This window comes from Schistocerca gregaria, chromosome 1, assembly GCF_023897955.1.
Source record: "Schistocerca gregaria isolate iqSchGreg1 chromosome 1, iqSchGreg1.2, whole genome shotgun sequence".
NCBI classification, from domain to species: Eukaryota; Metazoa; Arthropoda; class Insecta; order Orthoptera; family Acrididae; genus Schistocerca; species Schistocerca gregaria.
This window is the reverse complement of record NC_064920.1, coordinates 215,124,314-215,144,205: the sequence shown is the minus strand read 5'-3', so window position 1 is coordinate 215,144,205 and position 19,892 is coordinate 215,124,314. Positions and strand designations below refer to the sequence as shown.

The window sequence follows — 19,892 nt, the reverse complement described above, 5'->3', positions numbered from 1 at the left end:
TGAATATGAGAGTGGTTAAATACGTAATCATGTTTGAAGGCAGATTGTGCTAACATGGGCTGGTGTTACCATTATGAGTTGCCATTTTATAGATGACGGTAAGACAAAAGGTCATCAATTCAAAGATTAGTCTGAACATGGCAGCCACTTCAGAAGGAAGTACTGACTGGTTTTTGCTGTGGTGGAGAAAAGTGAAGTACTGTTAATGGATCCATTCTTCGCTCCTGGACTGGCATGCGATGACATGAATGTGAAACTGGATGCTGTTTACGATGATTCTCCAGTTTCAATGACAACAGTTAGATACTGGTTCAACAACTTTAAGTGTCCAATATCTGTTTTTGATGAGGATCTCCAAGAATGCTAGGCCATTGTGGTTACTGAGTAAATAATTGAAAAAGTCCACAACATGAATCTCATTTGTTGTAACTGGGTACAGTGAGCACATATAACGAAGCAGTGTGTGTGTCCATGGCCGGCCTTACATCAGCACACACAGTTCAGAAAGCAGTGCACTGTATGCCAAACAGCCGTATTTATGACAGCACATCATGGCCTTAGGCAGATTAACGTTATTGTGACAGACGTGTGCTCCATGTAAGACTGCACTAACGTGTGCATATGTGTGTGTGTGTGTGTGTGTGTGTGTGTGTGTTTGTGTTTGGGCGCGCACATGCACGCGCTAAGTACTACTTCATTCAGTGCCTTATTATGTCTCTACATGTGGAAATGGAATAAAAGCTGTTGGCTGGAATTCTGATACTGTGTTTCTACAATACGACAATATTTTTGGCGCGAGGATGGGATTCTATTGTGTGTTTCATTTATAAGTTCATTCTGGCCAATATATGGAAGAAATTCTTCAATCTCTGGTTGAACAGCAGCAAGCTCTCACCAGCCAGCAACAGGCTCCCTCCATGGTACTAAACAATTTGGCAGTATCACTGATGCGCCAAGTTTGCCGCCATTGATGCAACCTCCACCGTTTCCTCCATGTGACAATTCTGTGGGAGATCGGATACATATGAAAAATGCCTTTGGCAACATTTCCAAATGTTTGGAGTCATCTAGCCCAAAGTGTGTAAGGCTTACTTTATGTCAAGGAAATGTGTCAGTTGCTCTCTACTTATCACGGTAAATGTACTCGTGCTATTGCTGCTCATGATGAGGTCTACCATCGTCAAAAGTGGCTGTGTCAGTTGTACAATGCTTGAGCAGTGGATCTTCACACGCTTATCCATCACTGCCAGTTTTTAGCGAAGCTCACTGGGACTCATATACAGATTCGATCATTCATGATGCTACAATATGCTTGGTTCAATAGAAAAGTTCATAAACATATTTTACACTGTGAAAATCTCTATTTCACAGAGGTTTTGAACATTGCCCAGTCTTTCAAGTATCAAGGGAACCACAAAATTAGGTAGAAGATTGGCGTGAAGTTGCTGATTTGTTTTTCCTCCTCAACTGCCATGATTTGCTCACGGGAGGAACACGATGTCACAGTTGTGCAACCGCCATCTTCATGATGCATGGCGCAGCATTGTGCTAAACAGCAACAGCTGTCCACATTACAACTGCAGCTGCGTGCTGCTCTCCCTTCGTTTCCTTATTGCTTTGTTCAACATGAGCGGGCCCCATGCCTGAAGCATTAGGTGACATGCAACTATTGTAAAAAATAAAACGCACTGCATCTGTTTGCCGCTCTCAACCTTTCGTCATCAGACATGAACACGGATGTGAGCCCATGTTCATGTCTGATGACAAAAGGTTGAGAGCTGCTAACAGATGCAGTAAGTATGTCTATCTTTTTCCCAAGCCTCAAACAAACTCTATACTGAAGTAAATGTTATGAACAAGATGTTAAAAATCCAATTGGACACAGGTGCAGCAATTTGTTAAATTCTCAAACCTATGTGGATTTTGGATCACTGGTGTTGTCCCCTGTCTCTCGTTAGATGGGGAGTTACAACAAATAACAAATACCCATTTTGGGACAGTTTTCTACTCCCGTAGTGTGAAAAGCAGTTGTTGTGCCTTTGACATTCTAGTGGTGGATAATGCCAACACTGAAAACTTATGTGGGTTGGATGCCTTAAGAATTTTTGGCTTCCATACTTCTGACAAAGTGCACCCAGTATCGGATGAAATTCCATACCAGCAACTGAACGCACTCTGTTCGGAATATTACTCCTCGTTTTAAGTAGATCTAGGGCATACTACTGATTTCAAGGCTCACATCATAATTAAATGGACGGTGTGCCGCCCCCCCCCCCCCCCCCTTTTTTGTGCACACCCAATCCCAATAGCTTTATGGAAGCAGGTCAGATTAAAAATTAGAACTAGACAGATTTACGTCTGTTACCACACCTGTTTCCTCTAGTGAGTGGTCTACTCCACAGGTGATTGTCGCAAAACCAAACAGCAACTTTCGGCACTATGGTGATTTTAGAAACTCTGTAAATTCACAGTGTATTACTGATACCTATCCCTTATACTGACAGGACAAACTCTTAGCATGGCTTTCTGGGAGCCAATATTTTTCCAAAATATCTGTCTGGGGCCTAGTTGCAACTGCCTCTGATGATGATTCCAAATGTATCCTCATAGTGAATACCCCGTACGGGGAACATGTATACCAGCGGCTGAAATTTGCTGTAGCTAGCGCGCCTGGAGCAACTCACAGCCTCCGCGTTTGGGTGCATTAATTACCTGAAAGATACTGGGGTTTCCAGTTCTTCAACAGGTAACACATGAGGAACATTGGGGATCTAGTTCGCTGTGCTACAGGTCATCAGGTTGAACTGTAACTTGAACAAATCGTAATTTTTTCAGCCATCTATCATTTAACAAAGTTTTGAAGTCTTGCATGCTGGTGTCAGGTCTTTGTGCCAACATGTTGATGCCATTACAACTTTGCCACATTCTACCTATGTCAAGGATCTACAGGCCTATCTTGGAAAGATTGCATACTACCATAAGGTTTTTGCTGATGCACCCACAGCGGCTATATGCTTTTGTGCTCTCTTAAGCAAAGATGTTCCTTTTCAATGGTTGCCTGCCTGCAAGCATATTTTTACCCTTCCGAGCTCAAAATCACACTCAGCACCTTGCTTGGTTACCTTCCAACCACGCTATCTTCTTTTGGCCACAGATGCCGCCCAGTATGGCCTTGGGGACAATCTCTCACACAAATACCTGGACAGTCCTGAATGCCCTCTTGTGTACGCTTACAAAAACATGAATAAGGTGCAACAGCACTATTCACAGATAGAAAAAGAAGGCCTTGCTATTGTGTATGCACTCAAAAAATTTCTTGTTTTCATCAACTGTTCTAAATTTAAATTTTATTACTGATCATAAACCGCTGGTTTCTCTTTCCCATCAGTCGGCATCTCTACCAGACAAAACAACCCATTGCCTACAACCCTGGCTTCTGTTTTTGTCACATTAAAACTAAGAGATTCATTTCTACCTCACAGCGAAACATACTAACGCGGATGCTCTTTCTCGATTGTCAATTGGCTCCAATCCAGCATTTGAGGATGAACTATTGTGTTTCCATTAAGATGTCTAAGCCCATACTAGTTCTCAGATTTTGGTGGCTGTTGCGGCTGATTCTGTCTTACCTCAGGTCGTTCAATGTGTCTATGACAGCTAGCTCGATAAACCACCAGGCCAGGCTTCGGATCCCTTGTGTAATTATTATGCTCTCTGCAAACACCTCTCTGTTCTTGATGGTGTTTTACTGTTGGCTATTAACATGCTGGTGCTCAGGTTTATGATCCCATCCACACTGCGGTGGGATGTCTTACATCTTCTCCACCTGCACTGGCAGACGGGCCCTCGAAAGAGTAATGTCTTTGTGACAGATGTATACTGTATGTTACACTGTGTGTGAATGCCCTTCTTGGTTATGTGTGTTAATAATAAATACTACTTCATTCACTGTTTTCGTATATTCCTGCATATGGAAATAGAATAAAAGTTGTTGGTTGCTATTCCGACAGAGTCTTTGCGCAGTGTTACAATACCAATAATTAGTGAAAAAAGTACACAAAATAGAAGACGCCAAAGGTATGTTGACTGAAATACCAATAATACTTTATGTGATAAGTTGGTGATACAAAAATTCTTAGCTCAATCGGTGCCACAACTGTGACGATGGATAGCAGCAAGTGTGGCTTTAAACTTTGAAGCTATATTTGTAGCAGTTTAAGTAAGACTACAGGCCATGATGTTGCTGTTGATGAGAGGAGATTTCATAATTATACCCCAAAAATCCAGGAACAATCAAGATAATGGGATTACTTCCAGTGACTCTTCTCCAGGGAAAGTGAAAGTGATCCTCAAGGCCGTAATAGTTGAAGAAATGATGGAAAGGGCATCTTAGAAAAAGAAAGATTATCATTGGAGAATATTACAATGAGATATTGGATCACTTTGACTGAAAACTGAACACGGTCCATGTGTTAAAGCAAAAGGGTCTGCTTCAACACAACTATCACCTACAGGTGTTCCTGAAAAACTCCAAACTTAACTAATATTATTATAAGATGCTGCCTTATCTTTTGTGTTTATCTAATGTGGCTCCTTGGGATTTCTTTTTGTTCCCGAACATAAATAAATGGCTCGTAAGGAGAGAAAAAAGAAGAAGAAGAAGAAGAAGAAGAAGAAGAAGAAGAAGAAGAAAAAAGGAGGTGCGAATTAAGAAATCATCACTGAGCCACAGACATATTTTAGATAAGTTGCCAATTGCCTTTTTTTTAAAAAAAAAATGTGTAAAAACAATGGTTAGGACAATGAGGATAGAGCATATCCCTAAAACGGAACCATGCTGAAAAATAATTAATTGGTTTAGAATGAGATATTGTGCACAAAAGTGGAACAATTTCTTTGTTCTGGGTCAGACTTATAAACAAGTCAAGGTAACATTAAATTACACCATTTGTTATTTTACATTTACGGGCAATAGCTACATTACCTTGATTCATATTGTGTAATAATTATTCCATACCTCTAATAACTTTATCTCTGATGACATCTACCTAGCTCTCATCTGAATCTTGGGCTGTCAATGGCAGTTATGTCACTCTCAGTCCCACACAACAACTCTATTGTCACCAACGAAACACATTTTCTGATTTTTAGATACGAGGGTAGATCAAATATAAATGTGATTTTATTTTTTATTTAAATTCATTTATTGAAAAACTCAAGGCAATTATAATTCTTTTTTCCCCATAGTCTCCTGCTTTGGAAATGCATTTGTCCCAGTGTATGGGCAGCTTTTTGACGCCCTCATCATAAAAAGAACTGGGTCGTGTCACGAGCCAGTTTTGCATCTTCAAATTGTGGCCTTCCTAGAGCTTCTTTAAGCAGTCTGAATAAATGGAAACCGCAGGGCAATAAGTCTGGGCTGTAAGAAGGATGATCAAGTGTAGTCCAGCGCATTTCCTGTAGCTGGGAAGACAGTTAGAGCTGCTGTATGGGGTTGTGCATTGTCGTGAAGGAGGATCACCTGTCGAACCGACTGATCTCGTCTTTTGCAGCAATACGCAACTCTCGCCTTGTTCAACAGTTTGCAGTAGTAAACACCATTGATTGTGTGTCGCTCATGCAAAAAAATCAATCAGTAAATCACTGATCGGGGAGGGGGACCATGGGGAGGAGGGGGGGAGGGAGGGGGAGAAGGGGGGAGGGGGGGGGGAGAGAGAGAGAGAGAGAGAGAGAGAGAGAGAGAGAGAGAGAGAGAGAGAACAGCTGAAAGAACTTTACCAGCTGACAGTCGAGTCTTGGTTTTCACTGGTGCTGCCTCCCTTTTCCTCTGCCATACCTTACTGGCTTTCTCGGATTCTGGAGTGTAGTGGTGAACCCATGTTTTGTTGCAGGTGATGATCTGACTCAAAAATATGCATCACCTTCTGCAAACCTTGCTGTAAGCCTCCGACAGACATTCAAACATATCAACTTCATATTTTTGGTCAAAAGTTTAGTGACCCATCTGGAACACACTTTCCAGAACTGTAGGCCATTTGTGATCACTGCTTGACAGTTGCCGTAACTGATTCCAACTTTTTGTGCAATTTCTGATACTATCGCCTGTCGATCACGTCAATGTCTTTAACCACATAAATGTTTTTGTCTGTAAGGCTGGTCCAAGGACGGTGATCATGTTGCTGATTTTCCATACATTCTTTTCCTTCCTTGAACTTTTTATGCCAGGGAAACACACGAGTCATTGATAATGTTTTATCACCGAACTGTGCAGTCAATCTTTGGAAAATTTCCACCGCTTTAACTGCTTTACGAGCAAGAAATTTGATAATTATGGATTGTGCAATGGAAGGGCGCACCTTTTGCTCATACATCGCGAGCATTACTGACGAAACGGCGGGTAATATCTAACAGCATGCTCTCCTCACTTTTAACAGAAACTCCTAAGCATAACAGAAGTGCGGGGCCAGTCCTAACAACTGTTGATGTTCAGGAACAAAAATCCCATTTATATTTGATCCCCCTTGTAACTACAGTTCATATGGATAAACCATCAGAACTTTACAGCCATTAACTTGCTCTCCAGTATGTGCCTGGTATCTAGCATGTGCCTGGAAATGTAAAGCAAAAGTCATCTGATGGAGCCCGTGACTCTCTCCTCTCATGTCCTTCCTGGTTTCTATGTTTCGACCTCAATTGCACTTCCCTTGTTACTGTGCTTCCAGTTTCTTTCAAACTGCCGTATTAAAATTTTTCAATTTCATTTTGTGTTGTGTCACTAATTAAATCTGTTTTGGGATTATATTTACTGTTGGTTCATTACTTTTCATTTGTGCCACACAACTGTATCTCTCTTGGCAATACATTATTTGAACTGTCCTAAACTTTGAAATCTGTTACTGTTAAATATTACACACAATTACTTGCAAATTTTTCCTGTTGAATTATCCACCCACCGAATTTACTGTCATTAATTCACAATCCACACAACTTTTTTTTTTATATTGTGAAGTAGAAATGTCTGTAATCTGAACTGTTACAGTATGCAAAAAATATCTTGCAATTGGTCGACTGCAGTGGCAGGGGGCAGTGTTGCCCACTTGCAGCCAACATTGTTTCACAAGGTTCTGCAAGAACCTATGAAATAGGTCACAGTAATCACATGGCACTTGAGATAGAACTATGATTTGCTGGTGGCTGGCTTACGTCATTCGGCTCACTTAAACGTCAGTCACAAAGTTATTTTAATTCAAGTACAGCCATACTGGATATTTATTGTCTTGTTAGCTATCAAACGGTTACAAGTGTTTAGGTAGTATCAGCATTTATTTATTTTGTATAAAAATGGATCACAGAACCTGTATTAAATTTTGTAATAAGAATGGAATAAAGTGCAGCCATTCAACAAAATCAAACAATGACAGTTGCAATCTAGTCCGAACTTGCTTTTGTGTGTGTGTGTGTGTGTGTGTGTGTGTGTGTGTGTGTGTCCTTTTCTGAAAAAGGCTTGGGCAGAAAGCTAAATGTGTAACTGCCTTTTCGTTGTGCCTGTCTACAACTCAGTGTGTCATTTTTATGGTGAGCAGCAATCTATCTTTTCCTTTTCCTTATAATGTTGATAAAGTGCAGGAAATTTTTTAGAAATGTTAAATATTTCTTTTGATGATTCTGCTGGGTAAAATATAGATTCACATAAGGCACAAGTGTTTTGAAGAAGGCAGTGAAGACGTTAAAGATGATGAGTGCCCCAGCACATCATAAACCAACAAAATATTGGAAAAAGTGAAAGAAATGATTATGAATAATTGCCAAATCACAATCAGAAAAGTCAGTGATGATGTTGCTGTATCATTTGGTTCATGCTTTGAAATTTTTTCATATGTTTTGGGTATGAAACATGTGACAGCAAAATCTGTTCCAAAATTGTTGAATTTCTAACAAAAATAGTGACAAATGCAAACTGCTAAAGAGTCACTAGATGAATTCAACAATGATGCAAAACTACTGAAATGCTTCACAGCAGGCGATAAAACTTAGGTTCACGGACATGATGTCAAAACAGCAGGTTAATTGTCCTTGTGGAAGCATCTAGATTACAAAGACTGAAAAAAGCTCAACAACTGCAAATGTGAAGGTTACGCTTATTGTGTTCTTTGATTTCAATGGCACAAAGTACCACTAGTTCTTGCCATAAGGTAAAATGATCAATAAGGAGTATTAATTAAAAGTTCAATGCAACTTTTTATGAAGCAATCTGAGGAGAAAAAAACCACAGTAATTTGTGGCAAAACAATTCTTGGATTTTGCCCCACAACAATAAAACTGGTCACTTCACTGATTGCTTGTGAATTTCTGACCAAAAATGATGTCCCAGCCTTCATATTTGGTAGACTACTTCTATTCCCAAAAATATAGATCACCTTCATGAGCCGTATTTCTGGGAATGGACAAAGTCTATATTATCTAATGGGGACTATTCTAAATGGAATAACATTGATATGGATGACTATAGTCAGATCCATGAACGATGGTGGTTTGTGCAGCTCTAGACAGGGACAGGGACTGCACTGTTGCCAGTTCCAAGCAACAGTTGCAGTTAAGTGCATACACATACTCTATGCTGGAAGAAAGCGTGTATACTACAAATTATGTCTCATGCTTGGTTATGAAGAATTTGTCGCTCACCTCCACAATCAGCTGTGACATGTTCAAAATATATGGAACAAAAATTCACTAAATAACTCGGTATGATCACGTTTAATGCTCTGATTGGCTAAGACGTTCACAGCAGAGCACTGATACACTACTGAACACTCACTGGTTGCCGAACAATGCGTGATGTATATTCACAGAACAAGCCTAAACTAGACCACTACTGTTTGTGACTTCAACTACAAATAAAATTCTTTCCAAAAAAAAACAAAAATTCTCATATTTTTAGAACATTTCAGGCTTTCAAATAATAAAAAATGAAATAATGTGTGGTGGTGTGGCCCTCAAGTACATACCCTCTGACTCAGAGTTGAAATATTAAAAGTTTTGGCTGGTTTTGTTGTCTAGGGGCTGGGATGCGTAGTTGCCGCATTAGAAGCCAAATACTGCTGAGTCTACAGTACACAATATGAATAGACACATGAATCGAATGGTTGAAGGTTCCTATCACTCGGCAACTGTGAATTTTGAAAATAATGTAGACATTTATAAATGACAGATTGCAATTAAATGAAATCTGCAGGTTCTATCTTAATGACTTTAAATGATGAGTACAATAGTAGAAGTACTTTTGAGAATGCGGTATATTTCTGCCAAAAACTTATTGGTGTCGATGGTCCTGCAGTTAAATAAAATATAAGTTGAAGAACACGAAAACAATAGACTCCTACTGCACGTAATTAGTTATGAATGACAACATAGCTTGGGAGATATTCACTTCTAAACGCACACTACGTCTTCACTGTATAAGCCACGGAAATCTCACAAGTGCACAAGTCAGCACTCCGTAGTATTTCTATCTGTCGCGACCACGCGCAAACCGCTCCAAACACTCCAAGTCCCTCTTGCGACTGTGCGTCCGTCATGCCATCACGTCTAGCACTCTCTTGTGTCCTGTCGACTGTCACTCGCATTGCCCTATTCCGAACTGACCCTCCATTCACTTCAGTAGTCACCTCCCTTAGTAACGAGCGCTGTAATTGGAGATAGCACTTCCGTCATGCCTCCAAGCCAATGCACACTCACAAACATAAACACTATGAAACACGTTCAAAATACTGGATTTACATTTAAATAACTTGAAATTAAATAAATATTCCTATGGCTGGACCATAAACACGCTCTAACATACATTACTAAATACATAAACAAATTAAATGGACATATATCAAGGGAATAGGAAACAAAAGTAGGACAGTAGCCCAATGTCTCTGTGCTTTCTAAAACACACTAAATAATTGACCAATTTCTTCATGAATTGCATATATTGGATATAAACAAAGACATAGATGAATAAATATATTTATAAGCATGCTACCACCATTTTTTCGTGTCACGGTGGAGTACTTATGGCCTGATGCAATTAATAGAAATCGGACACTTTGACCTCCAATAACTCATGTTTTATTGAAGTTATATGCCTGTATTATTTCATACCAATTAGGTTTACACTAATAGCTTTCAAAAGACATGTTGATCGAGAAAATCGCATGAACCATTTAGATTTTGGAAAGTCATTGCTGGGTGTTATTTCTATACGAACTGTGAAATGTCTGCCATGATGGTTTCACACTGCCATCTTTGGCATTCCCGGCATGTCTCCTTCATTGACACAACATCACTGCGCAATTCCCTGCCACACTGTTGCTGGATCCCAGCTAATGTTCGGAATCACATGGCTGTCAATGAGCCAAGGTCCGTCGAGAGGCCCCAGTGCGGCCTCGCCAACTCCGAACTTATAATATTTTCAGGGCGCCACAACTCACCCGTTACCTCACACTATACCTTGCACACAATAGAATGTGCCCTCTTTACTGCAGACAGCTGACCAGTAGATGGAGATTTTTAAAATATATTGATTCACAGCTAACACTTCCCACAATATAAATACACAGAGTATCATCTTCACACCACTTATCTCAATTGGGAAGATATCAACTATTGTGCATGTACAGTAGAGACACTGTGGCCATGGTAGACGCCCAGTAAAATGTTTATGTTTTTGACCTTTTGAAGTTTCCACAGAAACATCACATTATCATATCCTTTATCCATCTGCTAATATATTGAGTAGTTGATAATAGATCATCAGCAGAAGCACATAGCAGAAGCACATGCAATAATCTTGGCACTGTTACTTTCACAGCTTGCTCATGTACTTATCGCTTGCCCTTTCCTCTACTTTCCTTTTTCCTATGCTTTTTTTTTTTTTTTTTTTTTTCTTCATACCACTCATCTGTAATCTCTCTTGGTATGGCATCCTGAGTGAGTGCTGTATCGAGTCTAAGGAAAAAAAATTCTTTTCCTTCTTTTCCAGCTTCCCTAGAAGATGCAAATGATGGAACATATGGTTACAAAACACTGACCAATTCTTTCTCTATCTGTGATTGCGAACCACATCATGACAATACTATATAGTTTAGGTATTATTTTTTGGTCTGCAGTATCATTTCTTAGTATCCATTATTGGGAACAGGCTTATACTAATTTGGACTTAATGAATGAGTTGCACATTTTACCGACTATATTTTACCTGCAGAGCATGAATTGCATCAATCCACTGTGTTCTTTCAAACTCGGATGAAAGGAAAAATGTGTAAGTTCTTGAACTGCGATTTCCAACTCTGAAGACAAGATTTGGTGACGCCAAAACCAGCTGTGCCTCCAAATCAGCCAATTTCTTACGCTGTTTCTCTGATCTGCTTCCCAGACGCAACCTCTGAAATGATAATTTCTACATTAATAATTTAAGACAGTAAGAGAGATTTCTGAAAGTTAACATATAGCACTTTTATCTTTGCCCATAGCAGATATAAAAAGGAACCCAAAAACTTTTGAACATCAAGTGAAGTGTAAGGGATTGCTCAAAATAATTCAACTAGGTAGAACAAAGGGCAGAGAAAGAGCCAATGAGGTGGTTGTTATTTTGTCTCTCCTGGCATATTTGTTGACAGGACAGTACTTAGTAACACATGCCTTATGTCTATAATAATATAAACAGACAGATACTTAAGCTGACAGGGGGTACAAACTGTTGGTGTGGTGTATGAGTGGACCTGTTAGGAGACTTGGACCAGACAATAACTTACTTAGAAACCATCAGCTAATACGAATATATGGTTCGTGTGTGTGTGTGTGTGTGTGTGTGTGTGTGTACACAGGGGCATGCATATTACGACTGATAAAAAATAGAGATGTCACTGTAGCAAACGTTATCATTTTTGGTGAACTCAGGTTGCTTTCTTTGGTATTTGAAGTGTTTACTGATTGTCTAGACTTTTGCTTTTACATTGGAAATATAAGATGCTGATGCTGAATTAAACGGTAACAGACTAAATAATAAGCTTGTGTAACTGCATTAGTATACTCACATTTGCTCCATGTACTTCATAAAAATGTAATACTATGTTATATCATAAGAAAATCCACATGAATTGTATTCGGAAGCATCATGTCTTACAAATAGTTGTTCTGATTATGGGGAAACTGTGCACTTTGGAAGAGTGAGTGACAAAAGTTTTGGAAATACTACACAATATTTAGTGCATTTATAGGACATAGTACAGTTTTAACTTTAATCTTGGTGATGTGCTTCTATGGATAAATTCATTTACAACTTTTCAATGAGATTACTTCAGTTATAAGCCAGTGATCATACAAACCTTGTCATCATTCTTTTCATCCCAAAGAATTTGGTCTCTCACAGTGCAAGCTTGAGATTTAAGTGCAACAATGTTAGCTGGTGAATTTTCTCGTGGCTCAACAGCTGGTTCCTCAAAGATAACAATATCACCTAGTGGAATGTACCATTTCAGTTCAAATGTGAATTTGTCTCGTCCAGAAGCCTGAAAACAAAGTGTAATAGTTGAAATACTATGGAAAAAACCAGCATGAAAATATGACACTTGAATGAAAATTTGAGGAAAATAGTTAAAATGTGTGTGAATCTACAAGAGACAAATATTATTCACTGGAAAAATTAGTGCTACATGTAGTCAATGGATGAAAGTCAATTATTCAGATGCTTTGCAGTCATACTGACAATGAAGTAGAGAATGGTACAGAGAACAACTGAATTCGGTCTCCTGAAATTGTTTTGGTAAGGATAATCATACTAGTGTTTCTCCTCTCAATCACCATGTAAATCCCTACATGAAAAATGTTGGAACATTTATTTGTTTACTTAGTTATTAATCCAAGGATCACCCCACAATTATATAGGATTTGTCATCATAACACACTGAAAATAAGTAGCTCAAATATACAGACATGTAAAATGTATAGGTTATGTTTTTATGAGGACAAGACAGATGATTGACTGTGGTACCTTGGCATTTGTCTGGAATGATTTAGAAAAGACACACAAACCTAAATCAGGATGGCACAGCAAACTCCATTCTTCTGAATATGTTGTGTATTATATTAAATAGCATGTTAACAACTGCACTGCCTCATTCAACTGGTCCCACTTGTACAATTTTTTTTTTATTTTTACCCACACAATCTGCACAAGATAACATACAAAACATTCTTTTTCTCTGAATCACTCCACATACTATGAACACCCTCTGGCGATTTCAGGACCATGAACATGATTTTGCAATAACAAAAATCATTCCGCAGTGGACAGGTACCAGGGCCTGAACCTGATGACATATCTCTAACATTCTATATACGTTATGCAAAGTAACTCCTTTCCCTTCTAGCAGCACTTTATTTGAGATTGGAAGAGTAACAAAATGTTAAAATCAATTGGATCAAAGTGCAGGTCATTCCAGTTCCTGAGAAAGGTTGTTGGAAAAATGCATTATATTGACATTAATCTGTTGTAAAATTATCTAACTAATTGTATGCTCACTTATTACAATCTATTTTGGGACCGAAAAATTCCTTGATGGACATCAACATGAATTCTGCGAGGAGTTTCAACTAGGTTCGCTCAATTTGACCATGAAATCTAGAAGAAAGTAAAATTGCTGCACTGGTTAATGTTGTGTTTATGACCTTCCAGAAGGCAATACAATTCTTTACTATCTCCTAGTAAACAAAATACAAGATTATGGAATACTGGATGAGCTTTATGATTTGACTGGAAACTTCCTAGTCAGTAGAACTACACTGTTCTCAAAAATAATCAGGCATGAAACTAGCTTCAGGTGTTTCTCAAGTGATTCTAACTATTACCATTACTGCTCACAACATATTTACCGGACTTATTTTCTAGGAGTTATCAGCCCCATTTCCTCTGGTGTTCCAATTGTTTGTAGTTTCTGTTTACTAATGTGTAAGTAGAGTCGAAATTATTCAGATAGTGAGGGGAGACGAAAATTTAAGTCATGGGTGACTGGTATTCGAGTGTAGGAAAAGGGAGAGAAGGAAACATAGTAGGTGAATGTGGATTGGGGCTAAGAAATGAAAGAGGATGCCGCCTGGTACAATTTTGCACAGAGCACAACTTAATCATCGCTAACACTTGGTTTAAGAATCATAAAAGAAGGTTGTATACATGGAAGAACCCTGGAGATACTAAAAGGTATCAGATAGATTATATAATGGTAAGACAGAGATTTAGGAACTGAAAGAACCAGAGGTTGTACAGAGTTTCAGGGAGAGCATAAGGGAACAATTGACAGGAATGGGGGAAAGAAATACAGTAGAAAAAGAATGGGTAGCTTTGAGGGATGAAGTAGTGAAGGCAGAAGAGGGTCAAGTAGGTAAAAAGACAAGGGCTAGTAGAAATCCTTGGGTAACAGAAGAAATATTGAATTTAATTGATGAAAGGAGAAAATATAAAAATGCAGAAAATGAAGCAGACAAAAAGGAATACTAACGTCTCAAAAATCAGATCGGCAGGAAGTGCAAAATGGCTCAGCAGGGATGGCTAGAGGACAAATGTAAGGATGTAGAGGCTTATCTCACTAGGGGTAAGATTGATACTACCTACAGGAAAATTAAAGAGACCTTTGGAGAAAAGAGAACCACTTGTATGAACATCAAGAGCTCAGATGGAAACCCAGTTCTAAGCAAAGAAGGGAAAGCAGAAAGGTGGAAGGAGTATATAGAGGGTCTATACAAGGGCAATGCACTTGAGGACAATATTATGGAAATGGAAGAGGATCTAGATGAAGATGAAATGGGAGATACAATACTGCGTGAAGAGTTTGACAGAGCACTGAAAGACCTGAGTCGAAACAAGGTCCCCGGAGTAAACAACATTCCATGGAACTACTGACGGACTTGGGAGAGCCAGTCCTGACAAAACTCTACCATCTACTGAGCAAGATTTATAAAACAGGCGAAATACCATCAGACTTCAAGAAGAACATAATAATTCCAATCCCAAAGAAAGCAGGTGTTGACAGATGTGCAAATTACCGAACAATCAGTCTAATAAGCCACAGCTGCAAAATACTAACACGAATTCTTTACAGACGAATGGAAAAACTAGTAGAAGCCGACCTCGGGGAAGATCAGTTTGGATCCCATAGAAACACTGGAACACGCGAGGCAATACTGACCCTACGACTTATCTTAGAAGAAAGATTAAGGAAAAGCAAACCTACGTTTCTAGCATTTGAAAACACAGAGAAAGCTTTTGACAATGTTGATTGGAATACCCTCTTTCAAATTCTGAAGGTGGCAGGGGTAAAATATAGGGAGCGAAAGGCTATTTACAATTTGTACAGAAACCAGATGGCAGTAATAAGAGTCGAGGGACATGAAAGGGAAGCAGTGGTCGGGAAGGGAGTGAGACAGGGTTGTAGTCTCTCCCCGATGTTATTCAATCTGTATATTAAGCAAGCAGTAAAGGAAACAAAAGAAAAATTCGGAGTAGGTATTAAAATCCATGGAGAAGAAATAAAAACTCTGAGGTTTGCCGATGACACTGTAATTCCGTCAGAGACAGCAAAGGACTTGGAAGAGGATTTGAACGGAATGGACAGTGTCTTGAAAGGAGGATATAAGATGAACATCAACAAAAGCAAAACGAGAATCATGGAATGTAGTCGAATTATGTCAGGTGACACTGAGGGAATTAGATTAGGAAATGAGACACTTAAAGTAGTAAAGGAGTTTTGCTATTTGGGGAGCAAAATAACTGATGATGATCGAAGTAGAGAGGATATAAAATGTAGATTGGCAATGGCAAGGAAAGTGTTTCTGAAGAAGAGAAATTTGTTAACATCGAGTATAGATTTAAGTGTCAGGAAGTCCTTTCTGAAAGTAATTGTATGGAGTGTAGCCATGTATGGAAGTGAAACATGGATGATAAATAGTTTGGACAAGAAGAGAATAGAAGCTTTCAAAATGTGGTGCTACAGAAGAATGCTGAAGATTAGATGGGTAGATCACATAACTAATGAGGAAGTATTGAACAGGATTGGGGAGAAGAGAAGTTTGTGGCACAACTTGACCAGAAGAAGGGATCTGTCGGTAGGACATGTACTGAGGCATCAAGGGATCATCAATTTAGTATTGGAGGGCAGTGTGGAGGGTAAAAATCGTAGAGGGAGACCAAGAGATGAATACACTAAGCAGATTCAGAAGGATGTAGGTTGCACTAGGTACTGGGAGATGAAGAAGCTTGCACAGGATGGAGTAGCATGGAGAGTTGCATCAAACCAGTCTCAGGACTGAAGACCGCAACAACAACAACAACAACAACAACAACAAGTAGAGTCGATTCAAACAAATGTCATTTGCAGTGTCAACAAAAGTATAGGTTATTTCTCATCACAAACAAAATGTTCTTCAAATGGAATTTTATACATTTATTTGATGTGATTTAGTTAAAACTATGATAGTCACTGCACTGAAGAAACAAGTCAAAGAATGTGAAAGATATAACAAAAATTAATTGCAAAGACAGCGTGTTGCCTTTTATTCAGAAAATGTAGATGTTCAGTTTGGATTCAGGAAAGAAAAAGGAAAACAAGATGATATTGGATATTTGAGGACAGCACACAGAATATTGAAAGGTAATGGGTACATGGACATCTGTTTTGTTAATTGGGAAAAGGTATTCATGTGGACTGTAAAGACACAACTTCAATAATGTAACTCTTTGCAAAGCAAAAAGTGGAAGAGCAGATTGGCAATGAGGAAATGGACGAGACAGGTACTGGAAGAAGTGTTGGAAAAGTGTTGATGTCACCAACACTGTCAGTATTACCGCTGAGAAACTAAGAAGATAACACATAACATAAAGCAAGAGGCATAATAGTAGGAGAAAGAACTAAGTACACAGATGACTAATCAGTGCTGGCTGAGTCGGAGAAAGACGAAGTTTATAATGGGGAGGATCATAAAATTGGGAAAAAGAGAATGGAATGCATATCAACGTAGGAAAGACTAAATTGATGAGAATACAAAGTGTGTGTCCAAATATCATTGGAACAAAAGGCCTTGTGTTATAATTCACAAGTCTGTTATGGTCCAGATTCCAGATCGCCCAAGCCTATGTACAGTTTCTGTTCATCTGTATTTTCCATTTCCACAGTCTCCTCTCTCTTTTGGCCCCACTGCTTCTATCTCCAAACATCTCTCTTTCTCATTACCTGCCACTTTCTCTCTACCACCACCACCCTCTCTTCAATTCTTACTCTCTTTCAGCACAAAGAAAGTATGAATATGTATGCAAGTCAAAACTTTGGTGAGGAAGGCAGAATGAGGATTAAGGCAGCCTGCTCCCCACTTTTTGTCAGAGTCTTTTAAAGAGGAACATCTTTGCCTTTTTTGTGCTATGACATGGGTATTTTTCCACTGGTTCCCTTCTCTTCCCTGCTGCTGATGGTGTGCTGCTTCTGCTTACATACTTCGCCACATTTATATGAGGGTTGGAACTTTAATAGTGGCAACTATTTATTTACAGCTTGTAAAAAATAGATATGTTTCAAAGTTTATGTGGAAGTCGTAGGATACTCTTAGCAATGTCAGCTGTGTTGACAGTTCAAGAAGTGCAGTCTATTGACTGATGAATTTGTAGCAGTTCTGAAGTGAATGCCGTGAAGTGTTTCCTTCAGTTTAGAAATCAAGTTGAACTCACGAAGGCTGAAGTCAACAGAGTGCAGTAGGTGGTATAGCACTTAGCAGCCCCATGAGTAAAAAAAATCAATAACAGCTTGCACTGTACATGCTTCAGCATTGTCCTGCAAAGTGAGGGTCAGGTCCTGCAGAAAATGTCATCACTTCTCTCTCTATGCTGTTTATTTTTGGAAGACAACCTACGACAACTGGTACCAATTCATTCTGCAAAGATGATGGTGTTGTGCGAGGGCCATATTTTGTCGAGAAGATGAGACCTGTGGTTCCTGTTACCTGTACTGTCACTGGGAAATGCTATGACAGTCTTTTGCACACCAACATATCACAACCCTTCAACAGTGTAGATGTGCCATAGGAACATTTTTACAAAGATGGTGCACCTCTGCACATTGCACAGCCATTGAAGCAGCTGCTGCACAGGCATTTTGAAAATTCTATAATTATCAGCCGTATTTCCCTAAAGTTTGGCCATCAAGATTTCTCAGTCTTAAGCTGTGTGACTTTTGGCTGTTGGGCTATGTGAAAAATATTGTGTTCAGTGCTCCAATTACCAACATAGCTGAACTGGATACACACATTGTGCAATGTATTCTGAACATGACCCCTAAACACTCTGATCTGTTGTGGAACACGCTCTTTCTTGATTTCATCTTGTGGCAGAAAACGATGGACAGTATATTGAACAAGTCTTGCACCTGTCTCAGGACAATTAGAAACTGTTCTCATTTTGTTTTCTATGCAGTTTTTGGCCACATGGCAATTAATAAACAAAGTCATTCTTTTATTCTGTTTTTGGCGCCAGGAAAATAAAAACTGATGCCATTTTGCTTGTTGTGCATTTTTGGCATCAGGACAATTTAAAACAAATTTTTTCGATCTTACATGGTATGACATTGCCGTGGTGGATAGGCTTATCACCTAACTAACAATGCCACAACTGTTGACTTCCAAACTTGTGCAGTAATGCACCATGAACAGTACGGATGGCGTAACATGACTCAACTCAAACCATATCAGTTGTGTTGTGATTCATCTGTCATTAGTAGCTGGCCCAATATATGCCAAGATGCTTACAGTGCCATCTACTGGTGAAACTGTTGTCAATCCCTCCCCCATTATGTTCCCCCTTGCGTCAATAATATGCTATTCAAATTTGATGCCACTCTGGGCAATGGTTCTCTTTCTACAGTATTCTGAAACTGGAATTCAGATTTTGGGCACCATGTACTTTGACACAAATAAACAACAAATAAGTAAATGTAATATAAGAGTGACACAAAATTGTTTGCTTTACATTTTTTCTTGATACTATCCTCATCGATCATAGTTTAACGAAAATGTCCAGCTTACGATTTGTTTCTTGAAAGACTAAAAATGTTATTAGAATTATTTTACTGAAGCTGCATCTTCCCAGTTTTGGGTTGGAAATTGTTTAAGCAGTAATCTCAATCTTGCCTGTTACCATGTCTTCCACCTTTAAGCTCTGATGCTTTCAAATCGTGTCTGATGCAGTCCCCAAGAATCAGTCTTTCCTTCTCATCCCATGTGGTAAATCTCCCCTGACCCACAGTTCTGGGTGACTTTCCCAAAATAAACTCATTTTCCTTGACTTCTCCAGTCCTTTCCCTTCACCCTTCATCCTTTCCCTTCAACCCTTCTGCCAGGAGAAGGAGCATCTTAGCTCCGAAATCTTGTCTAATTAAAATATTTTATGTGTGTCTTCTGCCGCAGCTTGGTAAGTAGATTTTTTATCTATCCAGTTAAAATATTTTGTCAAAAATTGATTGAAAAGGATAAACACCATATAGCAGAGATGTTGAGTCACATGTCTGGCCTCGTCAGTCGGAGACAGTGGTGTGTGTGTGTGTGTGTGTGTGTGTGTGTGTGTGTGTGTGTGTGTGTGTGTGTGTTGTCTAATTGGGAAGAATATTTTTTGGCCAAAAGCTTGCTTGTTTGACAGGAGTTAAATTAAACATTAAAGAACCTCAAATAAACTCCAAGAAAGCCTTAAGAAATCTCATATGATAAAAGCTATAAACCACTGTGAAGCACAGATGATACTTTCATATGAATCATCAAAGTCTTTTGTCGCAGCACAACTGAATAAAACCTTCTAGTTTTTTTTTTTCCTGTCCAAC

The 19,892-nt window shown here is 39.0% G+C and overlaps 1 protein-coding gene across 1 annotated transcript in view; it reads right to left on the bottom strand.

Annotated features, from left to right (window-relative positions):
• Positions 1-19,892, bottom strand: part of LOC126337011 (active breakpoint cluster region-related protein) — a 121,212-nt gene that overhangs the window by 50,274 nt on the left and 51,046 nt on the right. The window contains exons 9-10 of the mRNA XM_050001264.1: positions 12,372-12,554; positions 11,243-11,428 (exon numbers count right to left, since the gene is read on the bottom strand). Of these exons, the coding sequence (XP_049857221.1) occupies positions 11,243-11,428; positions 12,372-12,554 (369 nt within the window). The remainder of the gene's footprint in view (positions 1-11,242; positions 11,429-12,371; positions 12,555-19,892) is intronic.